Below are 18,273 nucleotides of genomic sequence, written 5' to 3' on the forward strand. Positions count from 1 at the left end.
AAACTTGACTGAATTGGCAGAACTGAGTTGCATGCAGAATATCTTTAAACTGGATAAATTGCCTGTGTTTATTTTAATATATACATATTTTAATATATAGTTTATATAATGTCAATAAATTTGCAATTTACATGCATATTTTTCTACATTTAGGGGCCGATTCACCAAGGGTCGAATATCGAGGGTTAATTAACCCTTGATATTCGACTGGGAATTAAAATCCTTCAACTTCGAATATCGAAGCCAAAGGATTTTAGTGCAAAAACTGCGATCGAACGATCGAAGGATTTAAATCCAACGATCGAAGGAATATCCTTCGATCAAAAAAACTTAGGAAAGCCTATGGGGACCTTCCCCATAGGCTAGCATTGAGTTCGGTAGCTTTTAGATGGCGAACTAGGGGGTCAAAGTTTTTTCTAAAAGAGACAGTTCTTCAACTATCGAATGGTCGAATAGTCGAACGATTTTTAGTTCGAATCCTTCGATTCGAAGTTGTAGTCGAAGGTCGAAGTAGCCCATTGATGGTCGAAGTAGCCCAAAAAACACTTCCAAATTCGAAGTTTTTTTACTTCGAATCCTTCACTCGAAGTTAATGAATCAGCCCCCTAAATTATTGATTGAATACAGTGGATACAGTCAGACAGCACAGGATAGAGACAATGTGCATTGCTAATGTACATCTACATTACCTACAGTATTTGTTTAACTCCCCCTGCCAACTCTATGTAATTAACTTTCTCCCTGGGGACTCTCTATAGGGACACATGTTATTTCATATAGTAGTCTATTTACATATCTGTATTTTTTTGCACTAGTGCATAAACTAAAGATTTATATCAAGGGATCCCTTTTCCACATGCAGCGCTGCTCAATTTTTAAAGGAGAAGGAAAGCTACGGAGACATTTTATTGCCAATAGTTTAGCTGCAATAGTGCAAGCTAGAATGCTATATTTATTCTGTAGAATGTTTTACCATACCTGAGTAATAAGCTCTAGAAACTCTCTGTTTGTTTAGGATAGGAGCTACAGTATTAATCTGGTGTGACATCACTTCCTGCCTGAGTCTCTCTCTGCTCTGGGCTCAGATTACAGTAGAGAAGGGAGGGGTGGGGGGAGAGGAGCAAACTGAGCATGCTCTTGCCCAGGGCAATGAGGTTTAAGCTGAAGGCAGGAAGTCTGATACAGAAGCCCATGTGTACACAATAGAAGGAAAGAAATGCTGTGTTTCTTTTGACAGGGGACTCAGAGCAACATTACTTTGGGGGTTTACTGGTATATTTAGATGGACCTTTCTGATAAGGCTTACTTAGTTTTAACCTTTCCTTCTCCTTTAATTGGTTTTAGCTAAGGTGTTTTGGCATAGTGTTGAATAAATATTGCCTTTTATTTTATTACATGCTGAGGTGTAATTCTAATCGAGTGTATTTGAACTACATGGGCAGGGGGTTTAAGTCCCAATTCTGTTGCGCATATAACTTTCTCCCTGGATTCTCCTGTTCATCTGGGTCAATAAATTTTGCCTACAGTCATTTCCCTAACCCCATCAGGAGACCTAAATTTTCTTTTTCCTATACTTCTAACTGCATTGGGTGAATTTAACAGATGTTCCTTTCAGGTACCATTACTTTTTATTACTTATTGTCTATTCATATTCCAGTCTCTTATTCAAATCACTGCCTGGTTAATGGAGAGCTGTCGAGCTGTCAAACAAAAAGCTAAACAACTAAAAAAAACACATAACATAAAAAAGGAGACCAATTACAAAGTTTATAGAATATCACTGGCATACTGAATCTTAATTTAATGGTGTAACAATGCTACAGAATATTCATGCACACAAGTGAGAATCACATTTTTGCATTCATTCTGAATGGGCCTGGAAAACTCGAATATTGTAATTAACAGGGGAAATAAATAAATACAGTTATTAGGAATAATTCTTACTGACTTATATAGAAACTAAACAAGCTTTTACTTGCTGTTTTTATTTCTGGCAAGTGTCAACCTTTCTTTTAATAAATCTCCACTATTCGAGCTTTCAGAAAATATTGTGTATTTTTGGTATTGGTTTTCCACCCCTTTTTTTCTTGGGTGCTTACATCTACTTAAGAGGCTATGTCAACTTGTTTTCTGAGTTTATTTGTAACTTATCTGTACCCACACAGCATGCAGCTAATCTTGAGCAGAAACAAAATGAGACAGAAAACAAGAAGGTTCATGGAGAGGTTGTTAAGTATGGAAGTGTAATTCAGGTAAGGATTACACAATGTAATTTAAGATTGTTTTGATATTTTTCTTAATCAGAAAATATGAAAAAGTGTCTTTTATACCCTCATTTCTTCCTGTCAGGTGTTTAGTGAGTGAGCTTGCAATATATATATATATATATATATATATATATATATATATATATATATATATATATATATATATATATATATATATATATTCCAGTAAATGGACCTGTACTCTTTCATTTTGGTGAAATAAACCAATGTGCTTTATTCACAAATTCATCTCCAGATGAATTTGTGAATAAAGCACATTGGTTTATTTCACCAAAATGAAAGAGTGCGGGTCCATTTACTGGAATATATCATAAAGCCTTGACCAACGCACCACCATCGACAATCCAAATCCGAGAGGAGTGCGCTCACTGTACTGACATTAAATATATATATATCAACCGATACCACCCCTTGTATCTCTGCTGTCATATAAATTACATCTGTCCATCACTGCACAGGTGCAATGAATTTTGCCCCCTCCCAAAAAAAAGTGGGTGGACTTGGATCAGCTGGCTGGAAAACACTTTCTGCATTCTATTCAGAATAAGTTTGTCCCTTTTTAAAACAGTACATAGTGTACACTTTGTGATCTTAGGCAAAAAATTTTCCCACATGTTCGCAAATTTGGAATATAAGGAGATAATCAATATAAAACATGCAGAGTAAGTAAATTCAGACATTTATTGATGCAAAATGACTATGTGCATTACTCTGCATGTTTTATATTGATTATTTTCAGAGTGCTTTTGGAGCCTTGCACAGTGTTCACTTATAGATGGCATATATCCTAAAACTTAAAGGGGTTGTTCACTTTCAAAAACTTTTTTCAATATAGTCAGTTTCAGATTGATAGCCAGAAATAAAGACTTTTTCCAATTGCTTTCTATTTTCTATATTTGACCATTTTTCTAATATTATTAAAGTGTAAAGTTTTAAATTTTCACCCTCTAAAACAGCTCTAGGAGGGGGTTTTCGATTCTTTAACTGGTTTAAATTGATGCATTTAATTTACACATTTAATTAATTTATTATATTTGTCCCTGCTGTTCAGAATCCCTGAGTATCATTAAAGGGATACTGTCATGGGAAAAAATGTTTTTTTTTTTTTTTTTTTAAAAATGCATCCGTTAATAGTGCTGCTCCAGCAGAATTCTGCACTGGAATCCATCTCTCAAAAGAGCAAACTGTTTTTTCTATATTTAATTTTGAAATCTGACATGGGGCTAGACATATTGTCAGTTTCCCAGCTGCCCCAAGTCATGTGACTTGTGCTCTGATAAACTTCAGTCACGCTTTAATGCTGTACTGCAAGTTGGAGTGTATCATCCCCTCCCTTCCTCCCCCCCCAGCAACCTAACAACAGAAGAATGGGAAGGTAACGAGATAGCAGCTCCCTAAAGCTCCCCATAGACACGACAATTCTTCTTGCCGAACGACCGATTTTAGGGAAGTCCGACCAATCCTTCGAAATTATCGTGCGGTTAGAACGATCGTACATCTTACGATTTTCCGGCCGATATCTGTCAGGAAATTTCCTGGCAAATTGGTCTTTTTAGTTGATGGTCAATTCGTATGATCGTACGATCGTTCTGAGAAAATCGTGGTCTCACGATGAGGATGGGATCTTTTAAAAATCTCAGCATCTATGGCCAGCTTTACACAAGATAACAGTTGCCTGGTAGATCTAAGAACAGCACTCAATAGAAAAAGCTAGGTCCCACTGCATCACATTCAGTTACATTGAGTAGGAGAAACAACAGCCTGCCAGAAAGCAGTTCCATCCTAAAGTGCTGGCTCTTTCTGAAAGCACATGACCAGGCAAAATGACCTGAAATGGCTGCCTACACACCAATATTACAACTTAAAAAAAAACACTTATTGGTTCAGGAATTACATTTTATATTGTAGAGTGAATTATTTGCAGTGTAAACAGTGTAATTTAGAAATAAAAAATACATAATAAAAATCATGACAGAATTCCTTTAAAGGCAGCTGTTAGAATTATTACAATTGTTGCTAATATTCCAAAATACTGCTGATAAATATATCAACTAATTGTAGCAAATTGTAGCAGTCAGAATGAAACACTAGAGACAGCAACATTACAATTTAAACTTAAAGGGGTGGTTCACCTTTAGGTTAACTTTTAGTATGTTATAGAATGGCCAGTTCTTCATTGTTTATTGACCCCATCTGAAAACAAATGCTCTGTAAGGCTACACATTTATTGTCATTGCTACTTTATATTACTCATCTTTCTGTTCAGGCCCTCTACCATTCATGGCCTAGTTTCTCATGCAAATCAATACATGGTTGCTATGGTAATTTGGACCCTAGCAACCAGATTGCTGAAACTGCAAACTGGAGAGCTGCTGAATAAAAAGCTAAATACCTCAAAAATCGCAAATAATAAAAAATTAAAACAATTTGCAAATTGTCTCAGAATATCACTCTCTACTTCATACTAAGGGGCCAATTCATTAAGTTCGAGTGAAGGAATAGAAGAAAAAAAACTTTGAATTGTTTTTTTGGCTACTTCGACCATCGAATGGGCTACATCGAACTTCGACTATGACTTTGAATCGAATGAGTCAACCTAAAAATCGTTCGACTATTCGACCATTCGATAGTCGAAGTACTGTCTCTTTAAAAAGAACTTCGACCCCCTAGTTCGCCACCTAAAAGCTACCGAAGTCAATGTTAGCCTATGGGGAAGGTCCCCATAGGCTTGGCTAACTTTTTTTGGTCGAAGGGTAATACATTCGATCGATGGATTAAAATCCTTCGAATCGTTCGATTAGAAGGATTTAATCGTTCGATCGAACGATTATTCCTTCGATCGTTCGATCGAACTATTTGCGCAAAATCTTTCGACTTCAATATTCGAAGTTGAAGGATTTTAATTCCCCAGTCGAATATTGAGGGTTAATTAACCCTCGATATTCGACCCTTATTACATCTGCCCCAAAATGTTTAATAAAAAAGTGAACAACTCCTTTAAATTTTGGGAAAACGATAAAATGACACAAGATGGAAGCCATTCAAAAAAGTCTTTGTTTATAGAGAACAATCTGAAAACAACTAAACTGAAAAAAGTATTTAGAAGGTGAACAACCCATTTAAGGTTTATTTATCCCATGGAATATAAAGCACACCTTTTCATGGACTTTGTCTCTCTTTGCCTGTAAGCAAACCATGTGACCCATTTGTAACCCACAGGGTCAAACGTGACAGTGTGGCATTTTAGGGACCTGGCACCTATATTGTGTTGTGATTTTACAGAAACTCTCCAGTAGCACTGTTACAGACATTCATTACAAAATTTACAGCCCTGTAGTCTATGCCAAGCTTTAAGTCAATTTATTTTCTCTCTGAATACTCTATTCTCTTCCTTTTTGACTCTGCAGCCAATGCAATGCATTCAAATAAAAAGATGTAACTTGTACCAATTATTTTCGATTGGTCTTCATTTTTTTTTTTATAGTTTTTACATTATCTTCCTTCTTTTTGTTCTTCTGACTCTTTTCAGCCTTTGAATGGGAGTCAATGATCCCCATTCTTTGAGGCTGCAGGCAATTTTAATGTTTTGTTTTTTTAAACAATTTTACTATTCAGGCCTCTCCTACTCATATTCCAGTATCTCATTCAAACCACTGCCTGGCTACTAGGGTAATTTGGACTCTAGTAACTAGATAGCTACTGAAGAAAAAACTACATACACATAAATCACATGTAATAAAAGACAGTGGTTGGGCTGGGTATTATATTGTTGAGATAAAGTTTTTGTCACAGTTCTTTATTATATTGTTACTGTTTTTACTCTAATATGAAGTTTCTCGAAGTTTACGTCAGTTTTTCATGTGTCCATTATTTTTAGGATCATTTAACAGTTTATATATTTTTCATTTTTTTAGACACTGTCCTACTTTTATTAACTTGCAAAAAAATGTTTTTTCACAAAAGGTACTTTGAACACATGCCAGTTTTAAAATTAAAAGTCTCTGCCAAGAAATTAATTTATACAATGGTTTGTTCATCATCAGGAAATATAAAGCATCTTTGTAAAATCCACATAACTGTATTTGTGAATAAAACTGTTTTTTTTTTCCTGCAGCTGCTACACATGAAAAGTAACAAGTATCTAACAGTTAATAAGCGATTGCCAGCACTGCTGGAGAAGAATGCTATGCGGGTGACACTTGATGGGACTGGAAATGAGGGATCTTGGTTTTTTATTCAACCATTCTGGAAACTACGAAGCAATGGAGATAATGTAAGTGACCACTAATAATAATAATAATACAAGGGATTCAGGTTTGGGAGTTTGATAGAATTTTATTTTACAATGAAGTGAGAAAAATGCACGTTTTAGTAAATGACCCCCTTATAAGGGAAAATTAAGAAATGTAATAAAAAAATAAAATAAAAGTAATACAACAGCAGTGAAAGTAATGTGACTGTTTCATAACTCAAGAGCAGACAATTGCTTATGTGTTTGTGGAGGATTGGATTGTAGGTATAGCAAATGGATACAAGGTATATTCAAATTAATGTCAATTATTATTATTATTATTATTAATAATAATAAAATGTATTTTTAGATTAGTGAGTAGTAGAAATTAGTAAAATGGATGAGGCTTTATTGTATTTTTAGTGATGTCTCCTCCAATTCCCATAATGCCTAGCATAATTTGTTGCTAACAAGCCTAAAGCTGGCCATAGATCCAAAGATCTGATTGTACGAATCGAGGATTCGTACGATTTTCGGACCGTGTGTGGATTGTCCCGACATTTTTCATCCCACGGAGAAGAAAAATGGCAGGTTAAAAGAATTCTGTCGGCTGCCGATAATTTCTCTGCATGTATTGCCATTTGGACGATTTTCAGTGGGAGACTCTCACCAGCTTTGTCGGACATAACTTTCGTATGGTTGCTGTCAGGGGCAGGACGTCGGCTGATCTGTTCTTTTACTACTTTATTTGATCAGAAAGTTTAGTGGCAGGTTGGGAGCTGGGGAAGTCCGATCGTTCGAGGATTCGAACGATCGGATCTTTGCATCTATGGCCAGCTTAAGAAGGAGAGTAATAGAAACATACAAGGCATTGTGGGAACTAGAGGAGAGTTTATTTCGGATGCATTGTTTTTACAGCCTAGAAAACTTAGAAGGGAATAAGACCAAAATTTAATTGCTTTCAATTGCAATCTTTTTGTATAATTTTTCTTTCTTTTTTCATTATTTGGGTAAACAACCAAAGTTTTTATCTTTGTTTTCATTTAAGAAAAACAATACCCCCAGAATGAATACGTAATCAACAGATAATTTTCTGGATATAATAATGCATGACCTATTAAGGAAAATTAAAATATTGGCATGTATTATTCAATATTTTTAAGGGTGCCATTTTCAGCAATAACAGCTGTATTTTCTAGCATACATTTTAAAGGAATCCTGTCATCAGAAAACATGTTTTTTTCAAAACGCATCAGTTAATAGTGCTACTCCAGCAGAATTCTGCACTGAAATCCATTTCTCAAAAGAGCAAACAGATTTTTTTATATTCAATTTTGAAACCTGACATGGGGCTAGACAATTTGTCAATTTCCCAGCTGCCCCTGGTCATGTGACTTGTGCCTGCACTTTAGGAGAGAAATGCTTTCTGGCAGGCTGCTATTTTCCCTTCTTAATGTAACTGAATGTGTCTCAGTGAGACATGGGTTTTTACTATTGAGTGTTGTTCTTAGATCTACCAGACAGCTGTTATCTTGTGTTAGGGAGCTGCTATCTGGTTACCTTCCCATTTTTCTTTTGTTTGGCTGCTGGGGGGGAAAAGGGAGGTGGGTGATATCACTCCAACTTGCAGTACAGCAGTAAAGAGTGATTGAAGTTTATCAGAGCACAAGTCACATGACTTGGGGCAGCTGGGAAATTGACAATATGTCTAGCCCCATGTCAGATTTCAAAATTTAATATAAAAAAAATCTGTTTGCTCTTTTGAGAAATGGATTTCAGTGCAGAATTCTGCTGGAGCAGCACTATTAACTGATTCATTTTGGAAAAAATTTTTTTTTCCCATGACAGTATCCCTTTAAGTTCTTTTTTAACTAGATACCCAGGCCTACTAATGAAAAGCAGCTGAAAAACACATGGTGGTAACACATGTGATAGCATCTTGTTGTTGAGCTGCAGCACTGTTTGGGCATCTTGTTAAATAGAAGGAAGAATTGGTATGGCACAAAATTCAGGTAAATACTACCATAAGACTGCTGGACAGTTACAGTATATGAAACACAAGGCAGTAATACTGGAGTAATACTGGAGGTAAATATGATGCAACACCATCTTAAAGAAAATATGTGATACTGTATATTTTTAGAAGGGTTAAAAAGAGCCCATCTCGAATTAATAGAGGGAATTTCACAACTCTTTAGGGGCATTTATCATGAGAGTGTGAATAGGCATTCGTCAGTATTACTTGCAATGAAGCAATTCAATATATGCATGTGTGTGTGTAATTTTTCTTTCATTACCAGTATTTCTGATGCATTCCTATTGATTAAAGGAATTTTAAGAATCTTTTACACTTTTATATCTCCATATATTTTTCGGCCTGTAGCATATGGAGTGCATCTGCACTGGAGTATTTCAGCTGGCAGAGAAGCACCTAAAGCCACCACTTCCACCACCCATTTACAACTCTTCCATTTGCAATCGAGCATTAGGCTGAAAAGTTCCAGTACCAATACTGTTACACATTTCTTATATAAGTGATAGTGGCAGTGGGAAAATCAGAGAGATTTTCTAACTACTGAAATATGATGGCAGAACATTCTCAGTCTATCATCACTTTTAAATTTTTTTCTTTTTTTTCCCTTTAAAGGTAGTGGTTGGAGATAAGGTGAACCTTAATCCTGTGAATGCTGGACAGCCACTTCATGCTAGCAACTATGAGCTCACGGACAACCCAGGCTGCAAAGAGGTGATGAGAATAAACAATGATTGTTTTGCAGGGGAATAGTTTGTGGTGTATTGCTATTGAATGAACTAAGGATTTTTGCATTAGGCTGCAAAAAAGTTTATAATTTAACTATTATTATTATTATTATTATTACATGAAGGTAAATTCAGTAAATTCAAACACAAGCTGGAAGATCAATCTTTTCATGCAATATCGAGACTACAAGGAAGACGTCCTTAAGGGGGTAAGATATTATTTACCTTTTTGGTTGGTATTTATTGGTTTTCTTATGCAGAGCCAGGTCAAAATCTAAGGGTGCCCAAGACAAGCCCAAGACTAGCCCCCAAGTCATCATCCAGCCCCCCTACCCCACCATCTCGTCTTCAACTATACTATTTTATTAGATACTGGTAGATGATGCACTAAGTTTGGAGTTTTTTCAAAATCCATAGAAAGTGACACATATACATTTTTGCTTGCCAAGTGGCCAAAAAACACATATTATAATCATAACATCCATCATTCAGTATGTAGTACGATTAAATATGTAAAAGAAAATTGCTATTGCTAAGGAATGATTGGCTGGCCATAAGGAGCTGCTCAATAAATGAAGTTATATATTCTCTAAACTGTTAAATTTCAATACATTTTCTGCTGGTCAAGATCTGTGTGGCGACTAGAAAATACTGGTAAAGGCAGAGCTAAATCTTGGAGGTGGTTAATGGAGCTAAAGGCAATATCAGCAGCATGCTGTATTAACCAAGCAGTTATTCCGCCATGCGGTAATTAGTGGACCCGGCAGCTATTGTTCATTGTATCAATACATAGCATAAATTGTATCCCTCTATAGGTGCATCAAGTTAAGGAACATATGTAGCATCTTCATGGGATTAATACATTTGATACTTAGCTGTCCACTTTTGAATTCATATTCAAATGCTGAAGTCATTTTGTCCGATATATGCTGCTGCTCCATCCGTGTTAACTTGTCCTGAATCCGTCAGGCCCACTCCACAGTGACTGTCTATGGCATCTTACAGTAGCCCCTCTGGCATTTGCCAGAACTCACACTGCACACTGCAAATAATTCACTATACAATATGAAATTTCATTCCTGAACTAGCAACTGTATTTTTTTTAGTTGTAATATTGGTATGTAGACAGCCATCTCAGTTTATTTTGCTGGTCATGTGCTTTCAGAAAGAGCCAGCACTTTAGGATGGAACTACTTTCTGGCACTTACTCAATGTAACTGAATGTGTTGCAGTGGGACCTGAATTTTTATTGAACTATTGAATGCTGTTCTTCTACCAGGGAGCTGTTATCTTGTGTTGGGGAGCTGCTCTCTTGTTACCTTCCCATTGTTCTGTTGTTAGGCTGCTGTGGTGGGGGGAGGTAGGGGTGATATCCCTCCAACTTGCAATACAGCAATAAAGCGTGACTGACGTTTATCAGAGCACAAGCCACGTGACCTGGGGCAGCTGGGAAACTGACAATATGTATAGCTCCATGTTGGATTTCAAAATGAAATTGAGCAAACCCCACATAATAAATAAATATATATATATATATATATATATATATATATATATATATATATATATATATATATATGGTACGAATGTAGCGCACACCTTACAAAAAATATAGCTTGAGTGCTTATCAGAACAGGGTAAAATAAAAAATGCAGTGCGACAGCCAGTGGCGTAACTAGATATTACTGGGCCCCACAGCAAATTATTTTTCAGGCCCCCAAAATGTTTAGAGGTTGACTTGTTTCTCCAATATTTATTGAAATTGTATATGAATTAGGGCCTCATGGGGCCCTATACCTCCTGGGCCCCCCTGCAGCCGCAGGGTCTGCTTCCTCTATAGTTACGCCCCTGGCGACAGCACTCCAAGGGATCAGTACCCTGCTGTTCTTAGTAACGATATTGCGCTACACTTCTCCTTCCCTGTCACTTCTCACTGATCTGCACTTCCTTTTTCCGGGTTGCCTAGCAACCACAGCTGGCGCCAATTCTTAGCTTTAAATGTGCACTGAAAGTTGGTTGTTTGGCTTTCCCTGATGAAAGTTCCAATTAGGGATTAGTTGGATATTAATAAACCTTTTTATTTCACCACTATTATCTGGTTGAAATCCCTTGAAGTTAAAGTTGAACCACCTTTAAGGCAGTTTGCTCTTATCTGGATATAAACCTTTAAGCAATTCTATGATGATGCTATCAACTATTTTTTCCTGCAGGGTGATGTTGTTCGTCTGTTTCATGCTGAGCAAGAAAAGTTTTTGACATGTGATGAGTATAAATCCCGATTGCATGTCTTCCTTCGTACTACCTTAAGACAGTCGGCAACATCAGCCACCAGCTCTAATGCTTTATGGGAGGTGGAGGTAAGCAGACAGCTTAGACAACTTACGTGATAAAAAAATATTTGCTGTATTTTTTGCCTGAAGAGACAGAAAAGTATAGATAACAGCAAAGTAAAAATTAAGATGCAGTATAATATGTCTAATCTGACCCATATGTGCTTTATGGTTTGGACAGTAGGATGACTTGTTTTAATATGCCAAGTCAAAAGTAAAAAATATATGTTTAGAGCCTGCCATTCAGAGTAGCAAAAGCTTTTTAAAATATGCCTGAATTTCTGTGTAATTTTAGCAAATATCTGCTAAAATTAGGGTTTACTTTTTATGACCTATAATCCTTCCTGTTTGTTAATAATAAATACATTTACAGTTCGTTTTCCGAATAACTACTGATTCATAGTACATGGTTTATGTTGTTTCAGCAAGTTCACTTTACACTTGCAATGTATTAAAATAACAACTTCTTTCAACTTCTGATCACAGGGACATCTCTATATATTTAATTAACCTTAATTTGTTATGGAGAGCTGTACGTACTATGCATGGCAAGATAAATCAGCAATAATTTGTTTTGAAGATTGTTCTGCATACTGTATTATACTTTACATTGTAGTCAGCTTGGCTTCTTATACTCAACACAGGTGGTGGCTCAGCATACCAAACATGACTTTGGGGACAGTTTTGAATAATACACTGGAGCATTCCGCCCCCCCCCCCCTCATTCCACCCTTCTTGTTCCTAACTGTCCCTCACTCACACAACCCCAATGAACATTTTCTAATCTGCTCTAACTGTGGCACCTGATACTTGGTGTAGTATGGAATTATATTGTAAAATATTATTTTCTGCTGCTGGCTTAATATTGTATATTCTGTATATAGAGTGTTTTCCTGAAGCTAAGGAGGAAATTGCATTTTAAGGGGCAAATACAATACATTATACCCCCAATGAGGCAGAGGTACCCTGATTGTGGGGTATGTTGTATGGTAATCCCCCTCCCCAGCCCCTTCTGCAGTTGAAACTTTGCAATATCTATACCAAAGCATTGGCTTTAAAATAATACAAAGTTTATATTTAAGTGTTTAATTGTTTTTTTATGTATGAAATGATTTATCATGCATGAGCTCTGTTTCTTTACAGGTTGTCCATCATGATCCCTGCAGGGGTGGTGCTGGGCATTGGAACAGTCTTTATCGATTTAAACATCTTGCAACTGGACACTACCTTGCAGCTGAGGTAAGGGTACTGTAGGTACATTGGATAATATAACATTCATAACAGTAATGCTATTTACAGAAATACTCCCTTTGGAGGTGAAAATGAAAAGTTGTTGAAAAAAATGCAGACAGTACAAGAGATGCTGTCTCAATGACACAACCTGAACCTGCATGGTATGTACCACTCTCCATCTGGGCAGGAAACCACAGATATTTTAAAAGGGGGGCATACAAGGCTAGCTGCCTCTCTGTTGTTCTCTTGATGCCCTGCCAATGTACCATGCACTGACCAAAACAGTTCATGAGCAGATAACATTTTTCAACTTGCCCAATTGACATACTGATTAATTTCTACGTTACTCAGATGTCAGTGATGATTGTTGGACTACCATACACATACCAAAAATCACATTTATTGCTATATATACAGTATAACTGGCTTAACGGTCATGTATTTAACTGCATTTATTTTAGGTAAAGTTTGTTTAATACTGGAAGCGTTATAACAATGGAACTATATAGTGAAAAAACAAATAAAAAAATCAAACATTTTTTGGCAGTTGTGAAATTCTGTGTATTTACAAAAAGTAGAAGAATGAGTTGCAAAATTCAACAATAGTGACGGCAATGTGTGGTATGTTTATATTCATTGTCATTATTGGATAGAAAAAAGATAAAGGTGCTGCATGAGTATGGTTTTGTTCCGGACTTGAAAATACAAACTGACTATACCCTCACATTCTCAACTCTTACACTAGAAACACGACTTCCATGGATTCTTTCCATTAGCCTAAGCTAGGGGTGCCCAAAAGGTAGGGATCTACCAGTAGACCTTTAACTGGCGATTAGTCGATCTCAAGACACTGTCAACAAACAGCTTGTCTTTATCAACCTCCTATTTCATGCTTTTCATTCAGATATTTATTATGTTTAGGTAACATAAGAAATACAGTAGATGTTTGTTAAATATATCAATATACATTTTCTCATAAATCAATATTTAAGTAATATTTTCCATGGAACCAAATGCTAACAATGCTTTTATGGATGTAGATCATAATGGGACAACATTACTAAAAGTAGACCTCGTATTAGTAAAGTATGGGCACTCCTGGCCTATGCCATCTATGGCTCCATAATACTGGAGCTAAGATGTAAGAGTTAGAAAATGAGAGGATCAACCTGAAAAGTCAGACAGGGTGTGAGTAAAAACAAGAGTAGTGATCATATTGCATAAGTCCTTGAAGTCAGGCAGTTCAATATATTATGTATTTAAAATTGTAAAATTCGTTTTTATCTACTCACAGTACTAATTATGAAGGTACCTTGTAATCAGTCTAGCCTAGAATGTTGCCTGAATGTTGCCTGAATGGGGTTGCAAAGATTAACCCACATGTAATTAGTTTTTCTGCCTTTTCTGCTCTTTTGACATTATTTGACACTTTTTACTTTTAACTAGCAAAGTATAAATTGTAGTCCCAAATGTGAAATGACATAAACTGAGATGAATACTTAGTCTTCATATGCTTCTGGCTTTATAGCATGATATAATAGGTTAAGACTAATGATTTTAACCTGTGCGTTATCTCTTTCATAATAAAAAATAGCTAGCCTTGTGTCACAATTTGATTAAAAAGTCAGTACTATCAATGCTTGTTGTCAGTAACTTTAATGGCATCCTCATTTCATTGCACATGGGGTCATTGGTTTTTCCACCAACTTTACATCCATAGTGTCCATCCACAACTTGGGACAAATGCACTACGAATACACTTTCTGTTCGCCCAGCACCTAAAAAAAAATATTTATAGACAACAAATGTACTTGCAATCTACAGAGCTTATCTATTTGCTATGTAAATGTGGGACCTAAGACAAATATCACACAACCTGTTTTTTCCAATGGCACTTAAATTGTTTCTATAAATGAGCACTGAGCTTCCATTCTAGCCAAGCAATAGCTATCAAGTTTTAACTTGACTTTGAACTAGGCTAATGTCAGATGCCAATTCCACTTAAAATTACATGTGCAGGCAGCTGTTGACTTTTTAATAGTTTCACAAGCTTTCTTGTGAAACCTCTGTGACCATCACATCCAAATTTAAAAATGTTATGCCTACTGTTTGTTTTTGTTTTTTTTGTCTCTTTACATATCATATATTCCTTTACTCTCTATGCAAGGGATAATCATTAGTGTGGGAAGGTCTCACTGTGTACCACAGCATAATAGTGTTGTTTGTCACTTATTTGTTTAATAAGTGAGATTTTATAAACTATGCCTTTTCAGTTATTTTCTGTGGAAAAATCTGAATAATGTGTTTGAAGGGATTTGGTCTAAAGGGCATGTCCACCTTTTGGTTAAGCTTGTTAGTAGTGATGAGCGAATCTGTCCCATTTTGCTGGAAAGGGCGTCAAAATTATTTTTACGTCCAACATTGTTTTTACATGCGCAACAATTTTTCATGCTCCAAATGCATTCAAGTCAATGGGCATTTTTTCTTATGGTGACTTTTTTGTCCAAATGCATTAAAGAAAATGGGCAATTTTTTATGTCAACACTTTTGTCCAAATGCATTAAAGTTAATGGGCATTTTTTCTTATGATGACTTTTTTGTACAAATACATTAAAGTCAATGGGCGTTTTTTCTTATGGACTTCTTTTCGTCTCTGAGACTTTTTTTAATCGCTACCAATTTATCGCTACCAAAATTTGTGAAACGCATTGGAGTCAAAATAATTTTGACAAGCGATAATATTGATGCGAGCAATTAATTTTTATACAAGCGATTATTTTGTACAAATGCATTAAAGACAATGGGTGTCCGAATAATTTTGAAGCTTGACAATTTTTATGTCCGCAACAATTTTTACAACTCTTTTGTCCACATGCATTAAAGTCAATGGCCGTCTGGATAATTTTGACGTGCGACAATTTTGAAGAACGACAATTTTTTTGTCGCAGCAAATTTTCCCACAACGAATTTTCGCAGCAGTATCGCAAAAACATTAGCTGTCTGCAAAATCCGGAAATTCACAGTGAAAAATTTGTGAAATGCATTGAAGTCAATGGGTGTTAAAATGATTTTGATGTGCATCAATTTTGACACGAGCGACAATTTTTATACGCGCGACTATTTTGTCGAAATGCATTAAAGTCAATGGGCATTCAAATAATTTTGATGCACAACCATTTTTATGCGTGTGACTATTCTGACACGCAACAACTTTTTTTTGTCACTGTGGATTTTTCACCAGCGAATTTTTGCCGCAGTTTAACAAATTTATTTGCTGGAAATTACATGGAAATTAGTTGCAAATCCATGCCTGGCGAATTTATTCGCCCATCACTACTTGTTAGGAAAAATTGCTAATTTACTTTATATTCTGTAATGAAGGTCAGAGATTACCTTCAAATTCAGTTGTGGTTTTCCTTCTAAAAGCTCTGCATGGAGTGAGCAGTCCTTCCTTTTTACTCATTAGCACAGCATGGGTTGTATTAGCTTGCAATACAACTCATGCTATACAAATGAAGAAGGATGGAGCATGTGCAACACGGGTGCTGCTCTGACTCTTTTACATGCTGCCAGTAGTGGAGGTAGCAACATTCTCTTCCACTGAGACAGTGCAGGACCTAAGATCAGGGTAACTAACTTCATTATAAGATTTATTAGAAACTAGCTATTTTTGCTAAAAAATGCTTATTTTGGCAATAGCTACAATCTTAAGACTTGGTAACCAAATAGTGGACTTCCCCTTTAAATTAAAAATTGTATCGCAGTCTCTCTTTGTTTACCAACATTTATATAAACGTATGCTTATAAGCATACTGTAAGCTTATATTTGAGATATTTCCCAAATGCTTTCTAGTTATGCATACATGTGTAGCTTTGTTGAATTTCAATATGACAGGGGAAGTGCATGATTAAAATATGTAATATCTTGAATATTTCAGGAGAATCCTGCCTATAAAGGGGATGCGCCAGAATTTAAATCTTCTATTGCAGTAAGTGGAGCCATTTATTACACAACCACAAAAGTCCACTGAGACCCCAAATGATCTGCCATCCTTATTATAATGAAATTTAAATGAACTAAGCAACAATTGCAGAACAAGTACACATTTTACTGCAACAAGACTGCAGTAAGAAAACTTAAAGCACACCCTTGTGCATTAAGAAAAAGCATACCATGTACTTATCTAGATTGAAATTATGCCGGTTTGGACTGGCCCACCACCCCAGGATTGTTGGCATGATGGGGAGTCTGGGTTGGTGGCCCTATGTTGTGCTTTAAATCCGTGACATATGACCAGTATGTTTATACCAAAAGTTATTTTTATTTGTGTATTGTATTGGTAACTGTCTGTGTATTGGAATTTTTTTGTTTGCACTGCACTGGTTTCTGCTTTAAATTTTTATAACATCAATTTTGTTCTTTAATTTGTCATTTTTAACATAGTGAAACAAAATAAATAATGACAACACTGTTAAAAATAATTGTGACATTGTTATGATCAGATTTTGACAGTTACATAGATACACATAAAATACCAAAATAGTCTATGTATTACACATTTGACATCTTAATGACTTTTTATCTGCTGGCTTATAGTTGTTTGAGTGTGACACAAATCAAAGTCCAATGTAACATAGAAGATAAGGTTGAAAACAGAAATTCATCCATCCAGTGCAACCCTATTGTCTAAGTGAAAATTTATTTAAATTGCAAAGGTGCTCAGAGGACTATAGTACATCAATAAATTTTCTGGGCTTAAACTAAAATTAATACTTTTTTATAATCTGATGCTGGTTAATAAAGCATAAAATAGTTTATTTTATAGTCACTTTGTATATTCACAACCATCCATTCTCCATATTCTAAACCCTTTAACTTGGTAACTCCTTGTTATTTCATTAATATGTCTTTCATGCACATGAGACCAAAATTTTATTGCATCATAGTTACATAGTTAGTTACATAGTTAAATTGGGTTGAAAAAAGACAAAGTCCATTAAGTTAAACTCCTCCAAATGAAAACCCAGCATCCATACACACACCCCTCCCTACTTTTAATTAAATTCTATATACCCATACCTATACCTATACTAACTATAGAGCTTAGTATCACAATAGCCTTTGATATTATGTCTGTCCAAAAAATCATCCAAGCCATTCTTAAAGGCATTAACTGAATCAGCCATCAAAACATCACCCGGCAGTGCATTCCACAACCTCACTGTCCTGACTGTGAAGAACCCCCTACTTTGCTTCAAATGAAAGTTCTTTTCTTCTAGTCTAAAGGGGTGGCCTCTGGTACGGTGATCCACTTTATGGGTAAAAAGGTCCCCTGCTATTTGTCTATAATGTCCTCTATTGTACTTGTAAAGTGTAATCATGTCCCCTCGCAAGCGCCTTTTTCCAGAGAAAACAACCCCAACCTTGACA

The 18,273-nt window shown here is 35.8% G+C and overlaps 1 protein-coding gene across 4 annotated transcripts in view; it reads left to right on the forward strand.

Annotated features, from left to right (window-relative positions):
• The window catches only part of LOC108709441 (inositol 1,4,5-trisphosphate receptor type 3), a 187,013-nt gene that overhangs the window by 17,700 nt on the left and 151,040 nt on the right, over positions 1-18,273 (forward strand). For 3 of the 4 annotated variants that reach the window (XM_041583821.1, XM_018249260.2, XM_018249263.2), the window contains exons 4-10: positions 2,166-2,252; positions 6,403-6,561; positions 9,167-9,265; positions 9,405-9,488; positions 11,490-11,636; positions 12,753-12,848; positions 16,781-16,831. In XM_041583821.1, coding sequence (XP_041439755.1) covers positions 2,166-2,252; positions 6,403-6,561; positions 9,167-9,265; positions 9,405-9,488; positions 11,490-11,636; positions 12,753-12,848; positions 16,781-16,831 — 723 coding nt within the window. The remainder of the gene's footprint in view (positions 1-2,165; positions 2,253-6,402; positions 6,562-9,166; positions 9,266-9,404; positions 9,489-11,489; positions 11,637-12,752; positions 12,849-16,780; positions 16,832-18,273) is intronic. The other variant, XM_018249261.2, reaches the window with a different exon arrangement.

This window comes from Xenopus laevis, chromosome 2S (genome assembly GCF_017654675.1).
Source record: "Xenopus laevis strain J_2021 chromosome 2S, Xenopus_laevis_v10.1, whole genome shotgun sequence".
In the NCBI taxonomy this organism is placed as follows: Eukaryota; Metazoa; Chordata; class Amphibia; order Anura; family Pipidae; genus Xenopus; species Xenopus laevis.